Below are 19,619 nucleotides of genomic sequence, written 5' to 3'. Positions count from 1 at the left end.
GGCAAACACGTGGATGGATACTTAGATCCTAGAGGAGGTAACCAGAAAGAACAGAACCTTCCCTGGGTGGTCCCATCACCATGTACAGGAATCCACACCGAGGGGCACCATAATAGTAAAGCAGCTCTTGTCTTTGTTTTTGTCCATAACGATAACTTTCAGAGGTCCTTGCGTATCCTCAAAAGGGCTGCTCAAATCACATACATTATCCATTTTTGTAGTGTATGAAAGCCAATTGAATCTCTACCCCAACCAAATACTGCTGGTAAATGACGCACATCATCTCTTTGTTCACTGAATTTCGCGCAAAACTAAGTTAGCCGTTCCTAATTTGGAAGTAACAAACTATAGAAAAGACAGCTAGTCAGAATCAACTGCCAAATCTTTGGTCAATCTTTTACATTTTTACCAACAAATACGAAATGATGCCCCCATGGCTGAAAAGGTGAGGATGTTTGGTGACGAGACTTGAACCCGTAACCTGCATATTGTGATTGGAATGTCCTAACCACCATGCCATACAGTCCCATGGATGGGAACAAAATAGACTTGGAAAATTTTAACTATTATTTTTAATACTGCAATGTGAGACTGAGGTACTTAGCTATAATAATGCGAATATAGTTAATTTTTAAATACGAGTTCTTATTTTAATAACATTTGTATGATACAATTTTTAAAGCAGTATCAGTTTATTATTTGCCTACAGTTCACACTCTGTTACAAGTACTTTTCGCATTGACTGCACACCAATATATGTATTACAGAGGCAGATTTTTAACTAGTACCATAAGATTATATACAAAATCACAATAGTCTATAGCATCAGACAGTAAACAGGACAAACTGTACTAACAAGAGCTTCTTTTTACACATCGACTTGAACAAATAAACAAAATTAAGAAGCTAAAATTTGTAACACCTTGGAGATAGTAGATTTTAAGAATAAATTTTACATACTCAGAAATGTAACATTCATATCATATAGTAAAGATAAAAACATCAGACAAGGTTTATTCTGGTGATGGCTGTCTTCTTCTAATCTCAGTTCAAAGAAACTCACACAGACAAATAAAGCAGGAAAGATGTACATTTTAAACTACTTACAATATTTTATGTTCATTGAACAGCTACAAGCAACATCAAAGATAAACTTAAATATGTCAAGCAACTGTTATATTAATTATTTTTATACACATCTAAAATACCGACTACTAGAACAGCTTGAGGGGTTTGTGCAAATATGTAGAAAACTTCACTGTAGATATAAACTATCTTGCAGAAAACTTATTGTCAATAAAAACTTTCATCTAAAAATGCAATCCAGTTATATACAAAACTTTAATAGTGCGAAGCGAAAACATTAAAAAATTGATAATGACATTATAATTAAGATTAGTTGCATTTGTAAAAGTTATGTTGATTAATGTGATTAAAATCCAGCACAATATAGGCAATAAATGAGCGAACTACTGATCAATGTGATGAACACACTTGAATGCAACACACAGATGTTTTTGTTGTAGTAGATGAGACAATACTTTATAACTGTACAATTTACAGAGAAAACACATCTGTTCTATACCAAATAAGAAAAAAAAGTAAAAAAAAAAAAACACACAACGAAATCTAGTTACGATGACGTCTCTTCCTTCTATCACCCCGATAATGATCCTCTCTATGATAGTGTTTTTTTTTATCTTTTGACCTCCAATCTCGGTCCCTTTCTCGACTGTGATCATGTTCACGCCTATAGTCTCTGTCTCGTTTATGCTCATGGTACCTGTTTAACCGTTCTCTTTCATCTTGATCTTTGTTACAGTTGAAAGGACTTGATTTTGACCTCTCTGTGGGACTGAGCTGTCCAAATGGTGCCTGAATTCTTGTGGAACTACTTGCATAGTGATCACTTCCTCCACTATATGGGTACTGATAAGAATTATAACTACTCCCAGGATGCTGATGAGGAGTAGACAAATGAGGTTCTACAGGCTTCTGACGAATACTAGAACTTACATAAGGATTTTCAGAATGCAAAGATTTAGAAAAGGCATAACCTATAGCACTACTTGGGGGAAGAGATGGTTTGACAGCTTCACCAAGCGGTGGAGTTGGAGATGGCTTTAGACCCAATGCTATTCCTGTAGATCCTATTGTATGTGAAACCAATGGGAAAGATGGTGCTGTAGCAGAACTGTCCAATTCTTCAAAGTCAACACCTGGTGGTGGAGGTTCTGGTAATGATTTTCTTGGCGAGAGAGATAAGCTTTTCTTTTCACTTCTCCCACTTATGTCACTTGAGAAAGTATTAGGTTGGCTACAAATTAATGAGTTTTTATTTGATGATAAGACTTGAGAAATAACTTGGGGTGGTCTGAAATTTTCAGAGACAGCAGTAAATGCATGAGGTGAGTGAGGAATCATTGCATCTTCATCAATAGTCCTTCCTCTAAGCCTAGGATCTTGTAATTTTGTAAGTGATGCAATATTTGTCATAGTTTTAGGTAACTTTTTGTCACCTGGATGTGCCCAATTTTCTTGTTTAGGTTCTTCTTGTGAAACATTAGAGAAGTCCTGAATAATGGAATCTTCAGGTAAAAGAGACATTTTCTCTGTCTCCTCTCCACTCTGGTCTATATTCTGTGACATACGAGTACCACTGGTTACCTGTTGAGTTACTTCATTAATAACATTGATAATGCTTCGTAAGTGTGGAGGCAGGCCTGACGATAATTTTTTAAGTATATCACTTGTAACTGTTAAAGATTCTTTCTTTGGAGATTGTTCAGAAAAGACATTATTTGAAAAGTTTTGTGCAAGGTGTTGTATATTATGTGCACTATCTGTCATATTCAGTGATTTACCATCTGGCCAAGAATAGTTTTGATATGTTGATGTTGAAGATATATTCCCATCTGCTGACTTACAACTCATATCTTGAAAACACTGTTGGTCAGTTTGTTTCTTTCCTGCTTGAGCTTTATCTGACAATTCAATTAACAGTTTTTGTTGGTCAGCCTGTTCAGTGACTGCTGGTGAACCACTGGCCATAGAAGTCTGTTGTTTCCATATTTGTGGAAGTGAAAAATCTGTTTCTTCAGGGTCATATGGCTTGTCCTCATCAATGCTCACAGCTGGAGTCAGGTTTTGTCCAGAATCACTCATGGTGACATCGTTCAATTCACAAGTATTCTTTCGAGACATCTTTTCCAATGGAGGTGTAAATGAAGGGTCATAAGGCTCACTATCATTTTTTACAGTTAGTCTCTTGTTAGAAGTTGAGAGCTTTGGAGTGTAAAGAGGGGTTAAATTATCATCAGAAAGATTTTGATCTTTTTCATACGGAAGCGTATCTAAAGGTGGAGTGTAAGATGGCTCATAAGGATCCATGTTCTCTGACTGGAAATGGCTACAACAAAGTAAATAATTTTTGTTAAAACATGATGAAGAAACTGTTAAGCCCACTAAGTGTGTTTGCAAAGCTATGAACAATTTACTATTTTTTAAATATAAATTATGCAATTTTTTCAAAATATTTTCACCAGGCTATGTTGTAACAAAAAAGTTAAGATTAAACAATCAACAATGCACTCTGAAATTTTGCTTAAATAAAAAACAAAAATAAAAAAGAAATAAAGATGATATTGATTCAGAAACTCTTACATTATTAAGTGTTCATTTTTAAAGTATATTAATCAAATTTATATTAGTCATGCACAAAGATAATCAATGGTCCTTGGTAAGTTGTATTCGTGGTAACATTATGGCAATCAAGTATCAGACATTATAATGGCTAATTGCCTATACAACAAATAAATTCTAATTATTAATTAACTGACAGCTTTTATTCTTTATTTTACAAATGTTATTACTAAAAACTGATTCTTAATTAATTTATATTAAACATTTTGGTTATTAATCTATTGCCATCTTCAAGGAAGTTCTAAGAAAGAATGTGAATTAGCAGCAGAAATAGGAGATTTGATTAATGAAAGTTTGGTTAGAAAGGTTACTGTGCTATTCCTTCATACAGGGTTTCCCAAATAGAAACTGAATTAACTATCTGAATGGTTCATTCTCTTCTTTATGAATTGTTTAGAGTATGCATTATTAAGGAAGGTTGTTGTGATTTTTCTTCCTAATTTCCAACATCTTATACATTACAAGTCATTCTGGACTCTAGGTAGTCTATGTCTATTAGATAATATGATCATTCCAGAATTAATATACCAACTGAATAAACAATTTTCTACGATACAATTTAGAATAATGTAAGCTCCCAAAACACTTCAAAGTGTAAAGATTGTTGTCTCAGACCAGAGTTAAAAAGATTGCAGTACACTGGTTTTCAAGAGAAGAAAACCTTCTTTAACAACTGATATTCAGAACCAAGTCAAAAATAAATATTAAAAGAAAGCAGGAAGAAAAATACAAACATATATTACCCTATTCCAATGGTCTCTATCAAAACATACAAATAATATAAAAACAGCACAAAATCAGAACAGTATTCAAACCTAGATATTTCTCTTTAAATCATTCAATTAGTTAAATGCCTAAACAGAGAAATTACAGAGAAATGGATATGATCATGAAAGTAGTTTACATATTTCTTTTAAAATGAAAAAAACTAATAATGGAAGAGTACCCCATTCACTTGAAAAACAAAACTAACCCAAAAAACACGTATTTTGTGCTCATGCCATGACTTTTCCCCATGGCAGTAGAAGGAAACATTTTCTGTACTTTCAAGCTTGTTTTAAATGTGATCTTCAAACATCAATTCATCTATTTATTTTGCCTGATTAAAGTGTACAGTTTGCATTACTTTTCTGTTAAAAACAGAAACTCGATGTTTTGCAAATCTATCCCTTATTTCTTTGTCACTAGCACTTTTGCTTTGTATTTCTATAAAAAAAAAAAAAAAGGCTTTCAATGTCACATCTCTCTCTCAAATTTTCTTGCCTTGCCATTTCTTTGTGCCAATGGTACATCTGCCATGCAATTTTGATACTTAGCTGTTTAGTAAATTCACAAAATTTACTAAAACACCAGAAGAGCCTCATGATGATGGACAGAATAAAAAAATCACAATATTAAATACTGGCTTTTGCCACCACAAACAGTCCTTCCCTGGAAACAGCAGCAGATAAACAGAAAAAACATAGAATATAAGCTATATAAGCAATTTGTATTCACTGATAATACAACAGTGAATAAGATCAAATGGAAATTAGTAACTACTTACCAATTAGACAATGAAGTAGTTCATAATTTTGTGTCTCAAACAGTGATAAGATTTATGAGTGACAGATACAAACTTGTGTCATATATAACAACTATATTATTAAGGTGGAGAAAACAAATAAACTTGTTAAACTTATATTCTCACCATGCTAAGAATGTTGCATATTTTATAATGACTAGATTAAAAAATTAACACTGTGGAAATCAAGTTCATAATTTTTATTACTAGGATTCAACAAAACATCAAGTTTAATATAAAGCTGACAATACTTAGAATTCTTTATCAGATATTCAATATATTTTTTGTTATCTTTACAATGAAGAGAATGTAAAAGTAAAAAGATTACATCACAACATTATATAATTCTAAGATACATACAGTTACGAAAGAAAGTGTTCGTACCCCTGCGTTGTGAGTAGTTTTTCCTCATAACTTAAGAAGTAGCACAATTAGGATAATGAAAGTATAGTATATTATACATATCATACTAACACACATCTACATATATTTTTATGCAAATTGAATGACAAATAAACTGTTTATAAACAAATAATCAAACATAGGAGGGGCAGAAAGTGTTCGTGCATCCACTTTAATGGTCAGTTGTGTAGCCTTTCAGGTGAATTACTTGGCGCAATCTCTCCTCATAGCCCTCCATGATCGTTTGACAGTAATCAACTGGTATTTTCTTCCATTCTTCTTTACAGAAGGTCTCAACTCTTGCAAGTTTTTTGGATGACGCTGATGAACCCTGGTCTTCAACTCATGCCAAACGTTTTCAATTGGGTTGAGATCGGGTGACTGCGATGGCCACTCCAGAACGCTTATATGGTTCCTCTGCATCAGGATTGCACATATTTTGATTGTGCTTAGGGTCATTGTTGTGCTGGAAGATCCAACGATGCCCAAGCCGCAAGTTCCGAGCATCATTCTTGATATAAACGCCTAATATATGAACGTACTCTTCTTTTTTCATGATTCTGTTGATGCGGTGAAGGCTGCCTACACCAAAAGAGCTGAAGGAACCCCATAGCATGATCGAGCTACCTCCATGTTTAACTGTAGGGACGGTGTTCTTTGGAAGATTTCGTTCCCCCCTTCTTACGGAAAATACAGCAAACATCATTGTGGCCGAAAAGCTCGATTTTAGTCTCGTCTGACCAAAGAATACACTTCCAATAGGCAAAGGATTTATCTACAAGCTTTCTTGGATACCTCAATTGTGCTTCTAAATGAACAGGCTTTAAATATGGAGTTCTACTAGGATGGCATGCTTTGAACCCAGAGAAGCGTAACATGTTTGTAACTGTAGAGATGGTTACTTCAACCCCAGTTTCCCTTACCAGTTTCTGTATGTCATCACGTGTTAAATGATGGTTCCTACTAACTTCTCTGAGAACCTTCCTCTTGGTTCTCTCTGGAATTTTGGTGGGGCATCTGGAAAGAGGGAGGCTAGCAGTTGATCCTGTAAGCTTAAACTTGGCAATTATGCTTTGAACAGTGGATTTTGGCACATTAAGTCGTGTAGCAATACCGGAAAGAGACACACGAGACTTGTATTTTACAATAATTCGGTTTTCTAAATCACTGGACAGTTGTTTCCTGTTCACCATGATGACCAAGCAGATAATGACAGAGATGGCGCTAAATTGCCGGAAGTAAATATTTTGCCGGCTAAATTCCAATAATTATGAACCCAGTGTCTAGTTCTGGAATGGTATAATGTAGTTTATCTACCAGTCTCTGACATCAGTCTGAAGAAAGTTTGCCCCACTCCTTAATGCAGAATTCTTTCAGCTGTGAGATGTTTGAGGGGTTTCTTGCATGCACAGCCCATTTCAAGTCACCTCACAGCATCTCAATGGGATTAAGATCTGGGCTTTGACTCTGCCATTCCAGGACTCTTCATTTCTTAGTTTTCAGTCAGTCCTTAGTGGATTTACTGGTATGTTTTGGGTCATTGTAGTGTTGCAGGGTCCAGTTTCATTTCAGCTTTAATTTTTGTACAGATGGTCTCACATGATCCTCAAGCACTCTCTGATACACAGTAGGATTCATGGTGGATTCTATGATTGTGAGCTGTCCAGGTCCTGCTGCAGCAAAGCAGCCCCAAACCATGACACTTCCACCTCCATGCTTCACAGTTGGTATGAGGTTCTTTTCCTGGAATGCTGTATTTGGCTTATGCCAAACATGTCCTCTGTTCTGGTGTCCAAATAATTCAATTTTGGACTCATCTGTACAAAGAACATTATTCCAGAAGTCCTGGTCTTTGTTTACATTCTCTCTGGCAAACTTCAGTCTGGCCTTGATGTTTCTCTTAGAGAGCAAAGGTTTCCTCCTCATCTTGCCGTCTGCTCTCGGGGTGAACTTGCTTGGACGACCAGACCTGGGCATGTTGGCAGTTGTTTTGAAAGCCCTCCACTTGGTGACTATTTTCCAGACAGTGGAATGGCTGATTTCAAAATATTTTGGGATCTTTTTAAATCCCTTACCAGACTCATAAGCTGCTACAATTTTCTTTCTGAAGGCCTCAGACAACTCTTTTGCTCTCACCATGGTGCTCACTCTCACTTCAACAGTCAGGAGCACACCAAACTAAATGTCTGAGGTTTAAATAGGGCAAGCCTCATTCACAATGCTGAGTAACGATCTTCTAATCAAGTGCACCTGGTGTGAGTTGAGCCATTTTAAGTAGGAATAAATGTGGGGGTGTCCTAACCTTTTCCTCAGTTAGAATATGCATTTTCATACAATTACATTTACAGAAAATCTTGAAAAGTCTTTTCTTCAGTTTTGTTTAGTTATATTCCTATAATCTCTCAGTATTGTTAAAATTGAGATTAAATATCTATATATCTAAAAACGTTACAAAAATACACAGGCTTTCATAGGGTGTCCTAACTTTTTCACATAACTGTACTTATACCTGATTTAAACAAGGAGTAGATGGATTATTTGATAGCAGAAATGATAGAAAATTGACAAATTGCATCTAATTTCATCTTTGAATACTGGAAATAAAAGATGGTTGAAGGCACTAATGTGTAGGTGCATTCCTCAAATCAAACCTATCCATTGCATTAACCACAACAAAGAATGGGCTATTATATATACCATAAAACATATTAAAAACTGTGAACAAAAAATGATATTATGGTCCTTCTGAAGCAAAGATTAGAATAAAAACAAATGTAGTTAACAAGCAACAGACAAGCAAAGAAATTAATCCCTTGTTTAATATTCTGCTCCATCCTGAAGCATATTTAGCATTTATGAAGGAATATTTTTAGAAGAACTAAAATTGTACAAGAATTAAATTGGCAACAAAACATAGTTCCTTCTTAAATATACCCTTTGGCCACTTGTTTATTCTCTAACTGCATTGTAAATCACCTGTTTCTGTAAGTATTTAGTAGATTACCATCACAGAAAAACAGTAAGTACATACCATAAGTTTTATTTTAAATTATGCTACTAGTTTTGTGAAACGTTGCTCACAGCCTAAATAAATGAACTAGTAACCAAACAATTACAAGTAAATGCATTATATTAACAAAATGTAATCTTGAACAAAAAAGTTGTGATAGGTGAATATACTTACACTGTAAATGCATTGTTTTTTGTCTACAGTTAAATTATTTCTCATTTTTTATGCATTTAAATGAGTATCACATTCTATGTATTACCTTATGATAAAACTGACATGAAAATAAAATATTAATAATTATTATTATTAACATGTTAGCATCATCTTAAGCAATGTTCTTTAAAGAGGATTTATATTTTAATATAACACTTAAGCTAATTATTTCTACTGAACACAGTCAATTAGCTTCACTGTTATATTAAAATACTATATCTGAAAATGTCACGTCTTAATTTTACTGAGAAGTGGATAACAGAACACCATTTAAAGGACTAGAAAAGCACATGTATAACTTTTTCTGCACTAAAAATCTTATTACAGTAAAAAACTAACCTTTCTGTTAGTTGTGTGAATGTTTGAGGTCGGTTTTTATGTCGAACTATCACACCCAGGAGTAAATGGGACCTTGTAGCACTCAAACCTATCAAATGTAAAAAAGAGAGAGAATTAATATACACAATGAGGAGAAGGTTATAGATGAAGTTTGTAATCAACAATGAGACAATTTAAAAATGGTCACAAAAAGTCTATATGAAAAGTTGCAGTCAAAACAGTCTGCTATTTTATATGAAAACATGGTTAAGTTCCATATCACAAGATATGGAAGAAAACATATAAACATTTGTTATAAACTGTCACAACAAACATTAAGCTTTGGAAGACTCTATAGAGAGTTTTTTATTTCCATTTTTCTATGTAGAAAAATACATTTCTTTCATTTAATACTGCAAAATAAAATATGAATGTTATATGCAAACCAAAACAATCACTTCCTTTAGCAACTACTCTTAAAATTTGAGTTTGGTATCTTGGAAGACTTATGATCACTACTGTAAATAACAAAGCAGCATTCTGCTCAGAAACTGAAACACCTTTTGCAAGAATGTTGTATCACAAGTTTCTGGATAAATAAATATGGAGAAATCATGCACGATTTTACTATGTCCACATGAGAACTTTGTTCTGTGAATAAGGTTAAATTTGGACATCCAGGAAAGTAATTTATAATATATTAAATGCACTATTAACATTTCATATGTTTTCAAAGGAACCTGAAAAATGTGTAGTTTGGTGATTTACTACAAGTATGAGATAGTTAGACCTAATAACAACAGATTTTGTCCTGAAATAAAGGGAGCAGATTGTATTTGATAACTTGACTAAGTTTCCTTAGCGCATATAAAATAAAGACTAGAAATGTTTAAGAAAATAAAAATAACCTTTATTACAAAAAACAAATGTATTTGCAGATAGGAAAAGACAGTCGCTTCTACCAGATCGTGACTAGATCCAAAGCTTTCTTTCTGTCAAAACAGACTTTTGTTCAACTAAACATGAAGGTCTGCTTAAAAACTACAGGTAGACTTTTTTTTTCCAGTTAATAACATCACCTCATGAGCCTTGCTTTCACATAGTATTAGTCAGCTGTTACATACAGACTCTGTCAGTTTTGTCAGCAAAGGATATTAGTCATCAATCCTTCCCATGAAAATACAATATAATTATTGTAATATTCACTTAACCAGAAAAGACAATATCTACAACACAATAAAGAAATACAAGATAATCTTGAAGTAGGAAATTAATCTAACTTAGCTTGAACTGACTGCTTTTGGTCCTGTGTGGGCCTAAGCATACACACTAATTGGCTGAATTGAGAGGAAGAAAAACCAAAATGGTGTGAAACTAGTAACACACCTTGATCTTTACAACTCACATGTACTAACTTAACACATGTGTATAGTTAAAAAAAAAAGAAAAAAGAATATCATTTTACACTATAATTAGGTAAATGTAACTGTATGTAGTACTGTTGGCTATTTTTTGTTCATGATAGCACATCCATTTTTCTTACTTAAACATATTATAGTTAGAATAGCATTTAAATTGTATTAAAGTTTATTTCTTATATCTTAGTTAATTAGGTATTATTTGGTGTTTTAAGATTTATATTTGAAAGGTTTAATAATTTTTATAGGATAACTAAAGCTTCACCTTGCTCTGTAAGGCTTATAATTACCAAGAGAGTTAAAAAGATTTTGCTGAAGTTTAAAGTATCTCTGCTGTTCTTACTGGTCTATCACCTGAAGGGTACCTGTTGACATGATTAAAAAGTGGGAAAGGAAAATAAAACAAAAAATTAAGCTATTGGTGAAAAGATGAAGACATAAAATTACATATATGACCCAAATAAGATGTTTTAAGGCTATTATACTAAGGTAAGTTTGTATTTACATTTCTTAATTCTAAACATGCCATTACATTGTATTTAAATGATAATTAGCTAGAGCTGAAACAGAATATAAAATATCAAGATTTATTTTTTAAAAAATGTTGATATTCATTTAGGAGGCTATAGAAATTAATTACACAAATGAAATGTGAAAAAGTGCAAGATAAAAAAACAACAACAGTATTTTTATATTAAAACCAAAAATCACCTTGCAGGTGAATGATTCAGAATCCAAGAACAAATAACTACATTAAATTTTATTACAGATCGTACAAAAATCAAAATTAAACATTTTATTTTTCACAAAGTTAACATTTTTCGTACACTGAAAAGGTATTTTAAATAGGTACTAACCCCTAACACAAAGCTATTTCTTCTGCCCTCTAAGCATTGCTAAAATACTTTAACAGTTATCATACCAGTCTAAGTACCCCATTAATTCCATGCTATTTCTGAACATGTATACATCACGTAATTACTCTCCACCAATAGTATTGTACTACCTATATTGGCACAACTAGCTATCTCTGCTATTCCTGTTCAATCTTCACTTTCGAAAATTGGAAGACTTCAAAAGAAAATCTGCAATGGAAAGAAAGGGTGGGAAGGGAGGCCAGTACTTGCTGAAAATATATTATCAGTGTAAACAAGTTAATTTCTCATACAGTCTTGCTTCCCCCCTCACACAAAGCAAGAATCCCACATGGAAAAGGTGGAAGAACCAGTGTAGGCATACAGGAGTGAGACCAAGTTCAAAGTGACCCCCTAGAATGAAAGGGTGTGCTGAATGAAGCATACTTGTGAGATACTTCACTAATTTTGGAACAGGTATACTTTTTTGTCTTGAAGTAGGAAATTAACCTAACTTAGCTTGAACTGACTGCTTTTGGTCCTGTGTGGGCCTAAACATACACACTAATTGGTTGAATTGAAAGGAAAACAAAATGGTGTGAAATTAATAACATGTTGTCCAACTGTAGTGTTTCACTCCTGAAAAAACATGAAGTGTTGAATCCATTATTAAAGCCCTAGAAACAAAGTTTGAGTTAAGATTCAAAGAATCCACAAATAGTTCTGACATTCATACATTCCAGAAATGTTCTAGATACGAGTTCCATTTAGCACAGTCCTACACATCAACAAAATCGGGTAAAATACTAAGAACCAAGATAAAATTTTTAGTCACCATAGTGACTTTGTACCAAGCATTTTTTGAGGGCTGTTGTATCATAATACAACATGAGGAAATATAGACAAAGTGGCTAGGACATGTGGACTAACATTTTGGAATTGTTCCCAATTAGTTTATTTGTGTTCTAACTCACTGGAAAAACAACTTATTTGGAAACTGATAAACAAACACAGGTGTTCCTTGATGTTGATGAGCTTAACAATCACAACTATAAATAAACAGCATGTCACACATCAAGCAACCAGAACTACAAAGAGGAGAGTAGCTTTAAGCTGAAACCAAACAAACTCCAAAAACAACCATAAGAGGAAGAAGTAGAATAAATTATAAATGGCATTATATGGTCATGTTTCTCAACTAAACCACAAGAACAGGGTAATATCTCTGATAGTATTACAAGTAGAAATCATAAATAATCCAACCCTAAAAGTGAAGGAGAACATCCTACATTCAGAATTACTACAACAACATGAAACATTCACCCAATTGGAAGAAATATGTACATATGTCCTATAACCAGCAATATGAAACACAGGAAGTTCTTTAAACTCAACCTGTTGCAACTGGAATTAAGGAAATGTTGGTTGATTTAGTGTTTTATGACACAAAGCAGCTAGGCTATATGTGCCAAACATCTGGTAAAAAGATAAAATTAAAGTAAATTTAGTAAAATTAATAAAAGGAAATTAAGGTAAAACAAAACAGTTTAAAAAACATAAATAGCATAAAAGTAATGTTTAGATCTAGTGGAATTAAGGAAAAGAGGCTTCTACTGCACAAAAACCATAGGAGCAGGGAAGTATTGTACCAAATTTGGTATTACAAATTTGGGACATTTGGGAAAAAAAAAACATTCAGGGGAAATGGATAAATGGGGAAACCATCTTTGCCCTCTTATTATTGAGTGTATAATTAAGTGTTTGTGTGGTAAAAGAAATTACTAAACATACTCAGCAAGAAACCTCCACAGTCCACCCCCAAGAAACTGGGAAATGGTAAGGACTCCCATATTCCACTGGCATAAAAAAAAGGGTGTGTGAATGCACTGGGGAGTCCAGAGGAATGTCACACTGAAGAAAGTAAAAGGGGCATCTGCAATTACCTATCTTGAAAAGCAGACTAGTCTTGATTTATTCAGAGTCAGCAGGAATGAACAGAAGTCCTCTCATGCTTTACTCATTAAGTCCATGAGTAACAGACCATCACTGAGTGAATTGAAAGAATGCAGGATGTGTCACATAACACAGTAAAGAGTGAACCAGTCAAAGAAGCCAATCAGGATCAGAATGGGAGTACTGGTGGGAGAAAGAAGGTAAGGAAATGGAAACGAAAGCCAAACATCCTTCACATCCAGTGTAAGTCTGAGGGAGGAAGAATCAGTAGGCTGAGACACAGAGTGGTTTGGAACAGGGATAGAACTCTGGAGAAAAATTGAATAGGAGAGTAAACACAGATGCATAGACCCCTCCAATCTTGACATATAGTGATCACCATCAGAGTTAGTATCTGTATAAAGAGAAACCAAATTAAGTTTGGTATTCTGGTGGGTTGCAAAGGAATTTAAGAGGTGTCTCCAGGTGAGAACACATCCACTTAAAAACCTGTGGATTGAAGAATTTTTCTATGAGGAGAATCTTGTTGAAAGGAGATAGTCTGATCCACAACCAGATGAAGAGAGCCAGGAAAATAGTAACATAAGACCACAGTGTAGTAACTGTAGGTCCAGGAAGAATATCTAGGATTTGAAAACAGAGAAACCTAGAACTGGTGCCCTCTTACACTATGATATAAATGACCACTGCAGAAACGTCAGAATGTACTATAACCGCCTTCCCTCTGAAGAGAGGAAGGAAGTGAGACAAAGCATGATGAACTGCCAAAGGCTTGAGAATAGCAATATGGAGAGAAGCTACTTAATTAACCAGAGACTGGAAATCTTCCAGGAGTTGAGGCAAGAAACCTAATCCTTTAAAGATGAGCCTTTGAATAGATGTTAATACAAACAAGGATGGTTCAAGAGATTTGAGGAAAAGTTCCATTAATCTAGGAGAGTGTACTGAAGGTAATACATATGAGCCTGACCCATGGGAATGAGAGCTTCCAAGAAAACTCATCTCAACAGAGAGATAAAATGTCTCAAGCTGTAAGAAATATGAAGTAAGGGACATATGAACTGCCTGCTTCAAACCCCAAAACAAAGAGAACAATGCGGAGACTGAATGAAATTGGAATGAAGACCTTCCCCCAAAATGAATGTAATATTGAGCAAGGGTATGAACGAACTTTCCCACTATCATCAGAAATCCCATTTGTGGTGCTTCTTAGAGAAGCAGATGAATGTGGTCTGTGGACTCTGAATGGAAAGAAGGAAGCAAGAGCCATTTATCCACAGAAAGAAGGGTGCAAACAGTCAGAAAGTGAAAATGTTGTCCAAAAGTTTACATTTTTGACAAAATACTTACAGAGCCAAGGTTGGTCTAAGCATGAGAATGCTGTAATGGAACACTTGACTTAGAGCAATAAATAAATAACAATATGGTGTGAGAAAAATTCTGAATTGTAGATCATAACAAAAAAATGAGGTTCATAATATCAAGAACATAGAAAAAGGAGCCATAGCAAAACTCAGCCTTAAGAGAAGGAAAGGAACTAGCACATCAGCAATGGAACAACAACAAAAAAAAAAAAAAAGATCAACATGAATGAAAGTTAGGGCATTAAGGTATACAGTGAGTGGTGACAAAAATCTTTTTCAAATAGAACAATGGATGATATAATACTAGTAATAATGATATATAACATACAAGCTATCTAAACATATTTAAAGTATTTATAAATATCAAATGAACAAACCATTTCAATTTAAGTAGTCCACAAAGCACGTAAAAAATAATGAACCAAGAAAATATGTTAATAATCAATATCTAATATACAATTCATCTAAATCAACCTAGATGACACAGGATATAAAATTAAGTTCTACACTAATGAAAATTAGGATGCTATAGCACATAGTTAACAATGAGGAGACAAAAAGGTATTCAGACAGAACAATCAATTAAATGTTACTAGTAGTATTGATATGTTATAAACTATCAAAACATATATTTAAACTACTTATTAAGAACAAACTAACAAATCCATAAATTTGCTGAGCCAACAAAGTATGTAATATTAATGAATATGCAAAATGATTGAATTTACCTAAAGAAATAAATTAATAATCAATATTTAATTTAAAATGCATCTACACCAACTCAGATAACAAAGGACACATAAATACCTAAATTACCAAACACTGAGGACTGACAATTTGGAATACTTAATTCTCCCATGTTTAAGTAAGGATAAAGCCACACAAAGGGCATCTGAGCTGTACCTACTATGGATATATCAATCAGGTGTGAACTGTACATGTCATACACTTGTTGAATTCCCTGGGAGAATTGTAAGCAACAGGAAGAAAGGAGGCAAAGAACAATTCTCCCCAAAAATGAATAACAAGGCAATTAGTGGAAGGTGAAAACTCCTCAAGAGTGAGACAGACCAAAATAAGACTGTACTGGAAAAAAACAGTTCAGATTGTTTTATCACTTATTCTATTCTTCCTCAAAAAACTGTCACATTGAAAGGAAAAAAATCATCTGCCAAAAATATGTAAATGGATCCCTGCATATTAAGGTTTGTATCTCCTCTGCAGGTAAAGTTGAATCTGTTTTCTAGAAAGTTGTGCAATTAACATTTTGGAATGTCATGGCAATTTCCACAGTTAACACTTTGATTTCAAATTCATGCTAAAATCTCTTATAATTTGGTAATAAAAAATAAATGCAAACACAGTAAAATAAAACTGTGCAAAAAAATGATATAGCAAAAAAGTACATTCATCAATGGTAGCTATATGTAAAAAACACACGTTTAAATAATTCAATGCTAAGGAAAGGAAAACAGTACAGAATTTTAAGTCAAAGAGAAATACATCTCAAGTTAAGATGAATTTTAACAATGATTATAGATTATTGTTTGGGGCCTTATCAGGTTGGGCCTGTGTTTAATTAGCTTGTCATGCAGATGATGGACCTCCTTCTCAACCGAACATCTTTCCAGTTGAAATAAGTTTTTGCCTCCTCCCACTTAGCCACATCTTCTGACAATGCTTTTGGAGCACTGGAAGCTGTTCTAGTTAGTTCATGATCACCCTATGTGGCTTGGTAGGAAATTCTACTCTTATCTCTCTATAGCAGTGGTTCCCAACCTTTTTTATGCCCTGCACCCCTAAAACATTTTAATATGTTCTTGCACCCCTCACAGTAATTATTTATTTGAGAATAAAGGTGAAGGTGGCCAAAACATATGTTACCTCACACCCCCTGGAATGATATCTCGCACCCCCAAGGGGTGCAAGCACCTCGGGTTGGGAACTACTGCTCTATAGGATGTCTCCTGTGGCTGCTTCGCTGGTGATACCTCAGATGCTATAGTGATGAACATCCTACGTGATCTTCCAGCAAGTCTAGCCTTTGATGTGGAAGCTCTCTCATTCACTGCTGGAGCTGGCCCATGAATTAACAAACTTGTATGCATGGCTGCTGACATAATCCCCAGTGATGCCAGTCTTCTTAAGACTTGTTCTGCCCTAATCCTTCTTAACCCTTTCTCAATGGGGTCAGTATAATAAATATGAATTTGTTTATACATATTAAGTATTTGTATGTTTATCATCACAATATCAGGTAGACTTTTAGTAAATATTACAAATTTTTTGTATAAAAAAACTTTTTTGATGAAGTATTTTTAATAAAGATATGTTTGTGAAAATATAGCCTGTTTTGTTACTAGTCAGAGTGAGATGATTTTCATGTTATAATTAAAAACTGTTCTTTATCTCAAAAAAATCTCTAATATGATTTTTATAGTCTCTAAAGCTTCCTAAGTACATTTCAAAAATTTGTTTTCAGTAAAACTTTATATTTTGTTTGTTATTTTTTGTACTCTAACTATTTGGATCTTTAAATTTGACTAACTGTATAACAATCATAAAAATAAAGTTAGAAAATATATATATATTATGTTTTTTTTATTCCACAATGACCACAAATTATAATATGAAAATACAAAGAAATAGCTTAAGTCTTATAACATTATATATTTATAAATATTTATTATTTTTATTATATTTTCCTTCTAGTTGTGCCTCACTAACATTATACATTTTGTACTGATGCAGAATGCATGCACTTATCATATCTAATAATATAAAATTGACCTTAAGTCTTTACAAAGTGACCCCGTGTTTTAGAAGACTAGTAATATGTAACATAGTCAAATTTCAATTATCATACACTATATATGTTTATAGGTTATTACTGCTTAGAAATAAGCTATGAAACTTATTTTTCTTAAAATACAGAACAGTAAATGAGGAAGCAAAGGAAACAATTTTTTCTTCTTTCTATGACCTATGTACTTGTGTTGTTGCTTGATGCAAGTTGCTAAGCCTTTTAAAATTTTCTGTGAAAGATATGTCACAATTTTTTTTGCAGTTTTATATATATACTTGAATAACCAAAACAAAATCATAAATTACTGTACTGTTACCACAGAATACCACAAAAATTTGTCAAGCTTTGTAACTAAGCTTTAGTTAAGTATAAAAAATATGAAATTTGAATTATTATCTATAATTTGACACCAGACTTACTCATATAAATCATATATTCATACAATAGTAATTCAATACAATTTTGAATGGAAGTCAACAAATACGATGACATGGCCTTTGATTCATGACCCACTGTGAAAGGGTTAAACACCCTTTGGAATGTACCAGTACTAGAAAACTTTAATCAATTCTGGAGATGGTAGTGGTTCCATTGAAGATATAAGCACGTGTTGTCTTCATGACACATTATACATCATTGAGCCATGTTGCTCATTTGCCTTCACTTGTCTGGGTGGTGTCAACAGTGGTACTGACTTCTACCATTAGGTCACTTGGAGACTAGGGGTGATGTCGAGTCCTATGATCAAAAGCTAGAGACTTCCTTGAACTTCTGAGTGGCATCAAGTCATTTAAAAATTGTAGTTCACTGAGTTAGCTCACTAATCATAAACATTAGTCTATGATTCCCCAGCTCCACGATTATATCATGTCTTTCATTGTAGAGGAAGTCTTGGGCATTTTGGAGCAGTCATGAGACTTCAGAGGTAGAGTTGTAATCAATGGTAAAACAAGATGTTGAAGATACTTAATGAAACTACTCACATGCAAGGGCAGGGTAACATCATTGGCTAGTTGACTCAAGAGAACTATCATGACTAAAATGTGACCTTAAATACTGAAAGCACAGATCCAAATACAAAGTTGACTGAATTACAAATGGTTAAAAGTTCAACCAAGTGCATAGGTTATAGGAGGTTGAAATTTGCAGGTATTATCATGAACTTTGACATCAAGTGCTGGTTACGTGACATGTATACAAGGCTTAATGTGCACTTGCACCTAATCTTCCCTACAGAAAGTCTGTTTACCGAACCCGAGGACTTCCAAATTCTTGATCTTCCACGGATTTTCACTCAACCAGTTATCTTGTGGCCAAACTGCTTTCTGGGAAACAGGAACACATATTCTCCATCCAGGATTCATTCCCAGAACTATCATCTAGATTTCACATAGATGGTAACCAGTTCCAATAAGAAGGAATAGGGTCAAGACTGTAATGGTTTCCAAAATATTTGAGCTGATTTGGGTAAGGCAGTACTAACATTATCTTTGATAACTTACCTTTGCAAGTCTTTCATAAGGGACTTTCTTCCAATTACACATTGGGTAACAGATTTGGCTCAATTAAAAAGGTTTCACCATACAGGTGGTACCTTCCACTTTTCTCCTTTACACTTGCTGCCAGTGTTTTCATGCTTCAAAACTGTTTTCTTAGTAAAAATATTTTAATCTTCAGGATTTAAAAATTAATAACTGAGTAAAGCAAGGATAGTTTGTGTATTTTTGTATACTATGTCTTTAATCATTAATCAAATAAAGTTAACCAAACTATAAATGTTTTGTATTCCTGTCTTAACAATTACAAATAAATGAGACAAGGCTAGGTGTGAACCAATCAATTTATGATTTTGAATGTATGCCAGATCCTACAAATAAAAACCAGTGATATTATACAAAACCTGAACTTTTGCAATCAAATATACTTTCCAAGTGACAATTTCTCCAAAACATGTTAACTATTGTCTAAAATTGTAATGGTACAGCTGGGGAGGAGGACTTGGAATATTGAGGAAC

At 33.7% G+C, this 19,619-nt stretch overlaps 1 protein-coding gene across 3 annotated transcripts in view; it reads right to left on the bottom strand.

Moving 5' to 3' along the window:
* Nucleotides 1-673: 673 nt before the first annotated feature.
* LOC143252975 (uncharacterized) overlaps nucleotides 674-19,619 on the bottom strand; it is a 173,124-nt gene continuing 154,178 nt past the window's right edge. For all 3 annotated transcript variants that reach the window (XM_076505946.1, XM_076505945.1, XM_076505947.1), the window contains exons 17-18: nucleotides 9,231-9,318; nucleotides 674-3,409 (exon numbers count right to left, since the gene is read on the bottom strand). In XM_076505946.1, the coding sequence (XP_076362061.1) occupies nucleotides 1,630-3,409; nucleotides 9,231-9,318 (1,868 nt within the window). In that variant the 3' untranslated portion in view covers nucleotides 674-1,629. The remainder of the gene's footprint in view (nucleotides 3,410-9,230; nucleotides 9,319-19,619) is intronic.

This window comes from Tachypleus tridentatus, chromosome 6 (assembly GCF_004210375.1).
Source record: "Tachypleus tridentatus isolate NWPU-2018 chromosome 6, ASM421037v1, whole genome shotgun sequence".
In the NCBI taxonomy this organism is placed as follows: domain Eukaryota; kingdom Metazoa; phylum Arthropoda; class Merostomata; order Xiphosura; family Limulidae; genus Tachypleus; species Tachypleus tridentatus.
The sequence above is the reverse complement of the archived record's forward strand: the minus strand, read 5'-3'. Positions and strand labels throughout refer to the sequence as shown.